This window comes from Pteropus alecto, unplaced genomic scaffold (genome assembly GCF_000325575.1).
Source record: "Pteropus alecto unplaced genomic scaffold, ASM32557v1 scaffold107, whole genome shotgun sequence".
Taxonomy (NCBI): Eukaryota; Metazoa; Chordata; class Mammalia; order Chiroptera; family Pteropodidae; genus Pteropus; species Pteropus alecto.
The window spans coordinates 178374-186762 of NW_006440619.1; the positions used below are offsets into that span (position 1 = coordinate 178374).

General features: G+C 38.3%; 1 protein-coding gene across 5 annotated transcripts in view; it reads left to right on the forward strand.

Moving 5' to 3' along the window:
* Positions 1-8389, forward strand: part of TMEM164 (transmembrane protein 164) — a 182634-nt gene that overhangs the window by 84622 nt on the left and 89623 nt on the right. For all 5 annotated transcript variants that reach the window (XM_025050554.1, XM_025050553.1, XM_025050555.1 and 2 more), the window contains one exon: positions 5560-5626. In XM_025050554.1, the coding sequence (XP_024906322.1) occupies positions 5560-5626 (67 nt within the window). The remainder of the gene's footprint in view (positions 1-5559; positions 5627-8389) is intronic.

Below are 8389 nucleotides of genomic sequence, written 5' to 3' on the forward strand. Positions count from 1 at the left end.
TAGGTTTTTTTTTTTTTTTTACAATCTTTGTCTGGTTTTGGTATCGTGGTAACAGTGACCTCAAAAAGAGTTAGAGGGCCTTCTTTCTTTGAAATTTTTGGAATAGTACGAGAAGAATGAGTGTTAATTCTTCTTTGAATGTTTGGTAATGTTCGCCTATCAATCCATCTGGTCAAGGACTTTTGTTTTTTGGAAGTTTTTTGATTACTGATTCCACTTTGTTGGTGGTAATTGGTCGGTTCAGATTTTTTGTTTCTTCTTGACTCAGTCTTGGGAGATTGTATATTTCTAGGAATGTGTCCATTTCTTCCAGATTGTCCAATTTATTGGCATATAATTGCTCATAGTATTTTCTTAAGATCCTTTTTATTTCTGTGGAGTCCGTAGTTACTTCTCTTTCATTTCTGATTTTATTTATTTGAGTCCTCTTTTTTTCTTGAGTCTTGTTAACGGTTTATCAATTTTTTTTATCTTTTCAAAGAAATAGCTCTTGGTTTCATTGATCTTTTGTATTGTTTTTCTAGACTCTATTTTTTTTCATTTCTGCTCTGATCTTTATTATTTCCTTCCTTCTGCTCTTGTACTGTATATTCTTTACACTGTTAATTTGGTCGATTTTATTAATCAAATTTCAAATATCGAGTCAACCTTTTATTACCAGGGCAAACCCCACTTGGTCATGGAGTACTTATTATTTTTATATCGCTGCATTAGATTTTCTAACATTTTGTTGAGCATTTTTGTGTCTGTATTAATGAGGAATATTAACTTAGTCTTAGTTTTGTTTCTCTTCGTCCTTCTTCTCCTTCACCACCTCCTCCTTCTTTCTGGTACATTCTTTGTATAGTTTTTGTATCTGGGTAATAATAGACTCATAAAATATGTAGAGAAACGTTTCCTTCTCTTTTTTTGACAACATTGTATAAATACTTGGTAGAGTTGGTCAATGTAACCATCTAGGTCGGGGAATTTCTTATTCAGAAGATTTTAAGTGCCAATTCTATTTCTATAACAGGACTGTTCAGCTTATCTATTTCATCTTGCATGAGTTTTGGTAATTCGTGGTTTTAGAGAAAATCATTCATTTTATCTAACTCATCAAATTTATGTGCATAGAACTTTTCATAGTATCCCCACTATTATCTCTTTAATTCCAGGGAGTCTATAGTGATATCCCTTCTTTCCTTCCTAATATTGGTAAATTTTTCTTCTCTCTTTTTATCCATGTTTTTCACTGCCTAGACTTTTATCAATTATATTGATTTTTTTTCCAAAGACAAGCTTTTGGTTTTATCAATATTCTCTATTGTTTTTGTTTTTAATTTTATTGATTTCTGCCCATTACTATCTCATTCCTTCTGTTTGCTTTGGGTTTATTTTGGTCTTCCTGTTAAGGTGGAAGCTTGTATTACTGATTTGATACCATTCTTTTTTTTTTTTTTACTAATATAAGAATTTCATGTTGTAAGCATCTCGCACATTTTGATACATTGTATTTTAATTTTTGTCCAGTTCAAAATATTATATAATTTTCTTTTAGAATTCTTCTCTATGAATTTGCCTTTCAAGACACTCATTGAACTTGTCATCTGTTCCATATCTTTTGATTCTTGGCAGTAATCAAGTACTAAATTGAAATATAAGTCATCTTGTGAAGTTTTTAATACCTTCATTTGTTTATATGTATAATAATGTGATATTTATTAACATTGCTTTATTAAGGATAATGATAGCAATCATGTATTGAGTATTTACTATGCCCTAGGTACTATGTTGATCACTTCATGTGGTCATATCTCATTAAATTCTCTCAACAACCATTTCAGCTAGGTACTGTTATTTGACCAGTTTTAAGATCGAGGAAACTGATACACATACATATTTTAAGTGACTTGTCCAGAGTTACAGCCAATAAGTGGTAGAGCTGAGATTTGAATGTAGGTTTGATTCCGAACTGTAAATTCTTAACCATTATATTATACTACATTTCCTCTAGTTATTTAATTTCTTAACTTCCCGGTAAGATTGTTAGCTTCTTGAAGGCAAATACTATGTCTTATTTATACTGATCTCCTTTTTTTCTATGGCACCAGGAAAAATGTTAGATACACAGTAATGTATTGGTTAATGTTTGTGGAACTAAATTTAATAAAATTAGCTAACCTGGAGGAGAATCAAACCCATGACACTTGCCATATTGCCCCAGGTTGTTACCAACTAAGATAATTTAGTATAATATCCTGTCCAAAAACAGAAACACTGACAAAATATTTGTGACAATGGTAATGGCCAAGACTTTCAGCCAACAAGAAGGTTTATAAGTATGACTAACTGAGCAGGAATACATCTGTTAAGGTTCTGGCCTTCGGTCTGTCCTTTTACTTTCTCTGGGCCTCTTTCTCATACTTTGACATTTTTAAGCAGTTCAGCTTTTTCACATAATTTCCTTTTTCCCCTTCCTTCTTCTCTTTTTAACCTTGAGGCTTCTAGGCAAGCTTTTCATTTATTTAAGAAACATGTATTTGTGTCTTACTATGTCCCATGTACCTTTCTAACACTTTATATATATTGATTCCTTAAAACAACATTTTGAGTTAGTACTATTATTGTCCCCATTGTACAGATGAAGGAACTCTCCCAGGACTTTCTAGTGACCCATTAACCATTTTCTGTACCCAATAGAAATCTGGGTGGCAGGCTGGAGGTGAGTATAAAGTGCAATCAAAAGCATTTGCCTCTAATAGGGTCAGTTGCTTACCTGATGTGCTGTGCCCTCTTTCTTTAGAGGGCAGTGCAGCTGTGTAATTGGGATAGTTTTGCCACACAACACGCAAGGGGTTCTATTGCCTTTAGGCATGACCCTCCCTGTCCATCCAACATCTCGGAATCTTTTCCTACCTGGCCTGCAGTTTGATAGACATGTGCGCGTGTGCGCAAACACACACACACACGGAACATGTGAAATGTTCACGTTATGTATTTAAAGCAAGATACAGAGACAAAAACGTAGGCTTGAAACTTGGCAAGACCTGAGTGTGACTTCTCCCTCTGCCACTTACTATCTGTGATCTTGGACAAGTCACTTAATCACTCAGTGCTTTGGTTTTCTCAGCTATGAAATTGAAGAAGATGATGATTATAATAAAATTGTGATGATTAAATGAGATGATGCATTTGAATACTTAGCCCAGTGATTGGCATGTAGAAATGCTCAGTACATGTTAGATATTTTGTAATTATTGATATGCAAGACCTTTTAATATCTTATGTATATTTTACACTTTGGCATATATGTAGCTTATGAAACTGAATTTTGAAGACCCAGAACAAAGCTTGCCTTTATCTAAGAAGTTTAACAATCATTTTGAATTTTGATATTTTTCTTTCTTTTCATTTATTTATTTATTTATTTATTTATTTACTTGGGGTAACATTGGTTAATACAATTATATAATTTTCAAGTGTACATTATAATTTTACATTTTGGCCTTCCATGGGACCTTGGGATCAATTCCATCATCCTCAAGATTTAACTTTTGGTTCCCTAATTTCTAATTGGCCTTGTGTAGTGCCAGCATTCTTTTGAGGCGAATGGCAAAGCCTGTCACCACAATCTTTTATGCTGAGTGCATTATCCAGAATGTTTATGCTGTAGCTGTCACATAGGAGGGCCTAGGGACAGAGTTAGGCTAGACTCTACTTCACCTGGAATGGCTGTCAGTGGCCCCTGCTCTAGGCACTGAGGCTTCAGCCAGAGTTTTCAGTTTCTCAGAGCACGGAGTGTCTCTTTGAATGACCCTATTGTAAAAGCATGGTAACCTGGCCAGTCTAGGGAGGTAGGAGTGTCGTTGCATTGGTGTGCCTTCTCCATTTTATGGATCAAGGCAGTTCTGTTAAACTGTAGGACTGTGATGGCCTGCTGTGACCTAATAGCATTCTCTCCTTGGTCATCCCCTGAAAGCAGATTAAGCCTAAGGCAGGGTATGAAGTTGTCAGTAGAGAGACCCTAAAGCTAAAATGAAAGAAAAAGGGGCATCTATGATTCTCCACCTGAGGACATATTTGCAAGGGAGGGTGAGAGGGAGGCTCTGATATAAAACAGTGAGAGGGATATAAGAGTTTGGGGTCCGAAGTTGGGTAAACCTGCATTTGAATCTTGGTTCTACTATCTTAAGTGTGGCATTGATTAGGTCACTTTGGTTCTTTGAACCTGGTTTCCTCATCAACAAAATAGTAAACATAAATGTATCTAGCTCATAAGATTGCTGTAAAATTTAAGTGGGGGAGTTTATGTGAAGCAATTAATTAGATACTTGCCTAGAATATATTAAGTCCACAGGATCACTGTCATCATGGCATTGGTAACAAGAGCGGCAGTAAGAAATACACTGGGAAAAATGAAAAACAGACTTGGGGCTTCTGTGATGTTCCCTTGGGTCTTGTAAATTCTTATAGTCTTGTGCACATGTCTATGAGCTCCAAGAGAGGAGCTAAAGTCCTAGGGGTTCTCAAGGTGTGGGCTGCTTTCTTTTGGGGGGCCATAGGAGAAATCCTGGCACCATGGAGATGCTATGTCTGAGACTTGAGTTGTGCGAGACATGTTGACTTAGCAGTGTTTGTACTTGACTCAGCAGTAGTTGTACATGACCCATCAAATCAGCTTTTCTTCAGGAGAGAGGAGAGACTGTCTTTCTTTGCTTCTCTCTTAGTAGTAAAGGACCATTTTCCTTTAATGATAAAGAAAGCTGCTTAAATCCATCTTCAGAGCCCTTACACGTAGAGTTTGTTTCTGACCTGGTTATCCTTATAAAGGAGTTCTAGCGTGCAAGTTTTAACAAGTCTAATATTGGGAAACAGTGTCACTAGGCGATGATGTAGTGGCTTTCTTCTCTTCCTCTTCCTTCCTCCTCCCCCTCTCCTCACTGTTCCTCCTTTTTTTTTTTTGTTTTTGCTCTTTAGTCATAGAGCCCAATATGTAAAATAGATCAAAAGAAGCTTGGAAGGTTACCACTTCTGCTCTCCCACCTTCCACAGCAGCCCCTGAAGGCATATCTAAGAAAACGAAGAAGAGTTTTCAAAAACACTGCAGTTGGCTTCCTGGGTTGTACTAGCCTATTTCTGCCCAGGTCGCTGTTTGGGGGAAATGACTGGGTATGGCTGTGTAAATAAGCAACCATGTTATAAGAGATAGGTCACTTAGCCACTGCAGTTCACTTTTTCTAATGCCCCTTGAGCTGAAGAGTTGAAGTCATTGATTGAGACTGAGTGGATGTTTAGGGAGCTCAGAGCTCATTATGTAATGAAGTGTTGTAACCAAAGTGTGTTCTAGATGTGTTTGGGGGACTTTAGGCAGTGGTGGTGCTCTTCAGAACGTTTCAGTTAATACAAAATATGCAGCTTTTTATTATGTGTGTGTGCCAACTAGCGTGCTGTTTTACACAGAGAGCCACTTGTTTACGTGCTCTCCCATATGGCATGGAATAATAACCTGACACATTTTTGTCTGCCTTTCCATCAGAGTCTGAGCGTCACTTAGACTTTATCTTTTTTCCTTTCCAGGCTGCAGATGCACATGTTGAATGGAGCTCTTCTGGCCTTGCTGTTTCCTGTGGTAAATACCCGGTTGGTAAGTAGCCTCTTCTAGAAACGTACCAGCAACATACAAAACAGCATTTGCTTACTAGTTTATTATCTAGTGCTTGTCCTCATCCTTAGCTTACGTGCCCATTTGAGTATTAAAATATCTATATAGTTTACCTTTGAACAACACAGGCTTGAACCGTAAAGGTCCAATTATATGCATTTGTTTTTTCAATAAATATACATTGTACTGTAAATGTATTTTCTCTTATGATTTTCTTAATAATATCTTTAAGAATACAATATATAATACATGTAACATATAAAATATGTATCAATTAATGGTTTATGTTATCAGTAACTCTGTTCGTAGTTAAGTTTTGAGAGAGTGAAAAGTTACACGTGGATTTTTGACTGCATGGGAGTCGGCATCGCTAACCCCCATGTTGTTCAAGGGTCAAGTGTATTTATTGTTGAGGTTTGTTGCAGCCCTGTTTGGCGGCAGTGGAGTGTGAAGGGGGTGGAAGTATTTTGTGGAACTTTGAGAGTGCAATAACAGTTTAGGCCAGAACCAGGACAGACCAAAAAAGCCTACCGTAGCCCTAGGATAGGTTTGGTGGAAAGTAGGGTGTCTGGGAAGCCCCACCCATTAGACAGAAGCTTCAAGGTGTTCTTAAGGGGCTGTCATGTGGACTCAATCACATTGGACCACCATAATCTTCTGGGGAACCTCAAAGCCTGTCTGCTTTGCCAGGGACTCCCTTGGGCAAGAATTAGAATTAGTCTTCATTCATCTAAACCCACAGGGCAGTCTGGGCCACACACTGCTCCCCTGTGGCTAGCAGGTAGAATCCCACTGTGACAGGAGACTGACTGATAAACCAGCATAGAGAGAAGCAGGAGCTACAGGGCTGGATGGCAGGGCCCTGTCCTCAGATTCCTACATGTGGGACTACAGAAGGATTAGCAAGGCATGTTAGAAAGAAAAGCTTGAGGAAAGAAATCACTGGTAAAATCCTTTCTTCTGCTTTCTGTTTTCATAATTTAAATTTGTCTCATGCATTAAGATCGTACTTTAAATCTCAAAATGATAATTCTCCTTCTTTGGATAACATTTTATAGTTTACAAGTTTTTTTTCAAATAACAGTTATGTGAGGTAAATAGGACAAATATTATGGCTTCTTGTTAACAGAGGAAGAAACACGTTCACGGAGTCACACAAATTCTAAGTGGCAGAGTTAGGAGCGGAGCCCATGCCTTCAGATACTACACCCACAGCTACATTTTACTCTTCCTGAGGATTTAGTCACTTCCTCCCCATAAATAGTCATGTATATCCTTATGATTGTCATACATTTCTAGGCGCATATTATACATAATAGAATTTTTTTTTAAAATTCACCTAAAGCAGTAATTTTGACCCATCCGTATGCTCTAGGCTCACCTAGGGGTACTTTAAAAAACAAGTTGATGAACAAAACAAAACAAAACAAAACAAAACACTAATGTCCTGGTACTACCCTTGGACGGTCTGAGTTCTTGACCTGTGATGCACCTAGGGCATAGTATTTTTAAAAGTTTCTTCTAACATGGAACTGCAGTTGAGAAACACTGATTATATGCAATGGTCCTGAAACTTAATGTTCACAGCAGCACCTGAGGGAATGGCTTAAAATGAGACTTGCCAGACCCCATCCCCAGAAGGTTTGATTAAGAGAATCTGGGTTGATACCTAGGTCCTCAGACCAGTCTTGGAGAATCAGTGTCCTAGTTGCTCAAAATTCAAAGTTACTCCAAGTGTGTAACTCAAAGTATGGTCAGAGAATCAGCATTAAGTGGGTGCTGCTTGTTAGAAATGTAGAATTTCAGGCCTCACCTCAGACCTACTGCATCAGAATCTGAATTTTAATAGGGTCCTCATGTGTCTTATATGGCCTAGCTTCTTTCTTCCTAAGAGCACAAAGCACTTCATAGATAGACCATGCATCCCCCTAAAGAGGGGAACACCAGGGTGAAGGAGGGCAGGCAGTAAAGCAGGTCCTTGAATACTGTTGTTTTTTTTTTTTGTCATGAGATGCTGTCAGAATTGAACTCTTGTTTATATCAATTAGCTTATGGTAAAATTGGTTTCTTTATATATCATTCCACTTACAGTTGCAGAACCTATCGATGATGTTAAGTGAGGACTTAACTGTATCAACTCAGTCATAATAAGCCTGGCACATTAAGTTCTGTGTCCCTCTGTTAGCAGGCACAGGCTGCTAATGTAGGTATCTTTGCCTTCCCTTCTCCATTTCCCCCATACTATATGATTTGCTTGACTTCACATGGTGAACTCTAGCATCAGAACTCGTCCCTTGGTCTAGAACTGTAAGAGATAATACCGAAGAATGGTGTTAATCAAACAAATCAAACTAAGGAAGCAAATTTCTTACTGGCTCAGGGATCTGGAACAGTGTTGGAGCCAAAGTTATTCCCTGCCTGTGGAGGTAACCTGCTAAGGCAGGGGTCCCCAACCCCTGGTCCACGGACCGGTACCGATCTGCGGCCTGTTAGGAACCAGACTGCACCGCAGGAGGTGAGCGGTGGGCTAGTGAGCAAAGCTTCACCTGTATTTGCAGCTGCTCCCCGCCTCAGCTCCACCTCAGATCATCAGGCATTAGATTCTCATAGTACTGGTCTCTGGTGCCAAAAAGGTTGGGGACCACTGTGCTAAGACACAGAAGTGGATCCAATACTATCTTATTCGATCTCTCTAGTCACCCTGTTATTTTTTTTTTTGGGAGATTGAGAGGAGAGGCAGAGAGA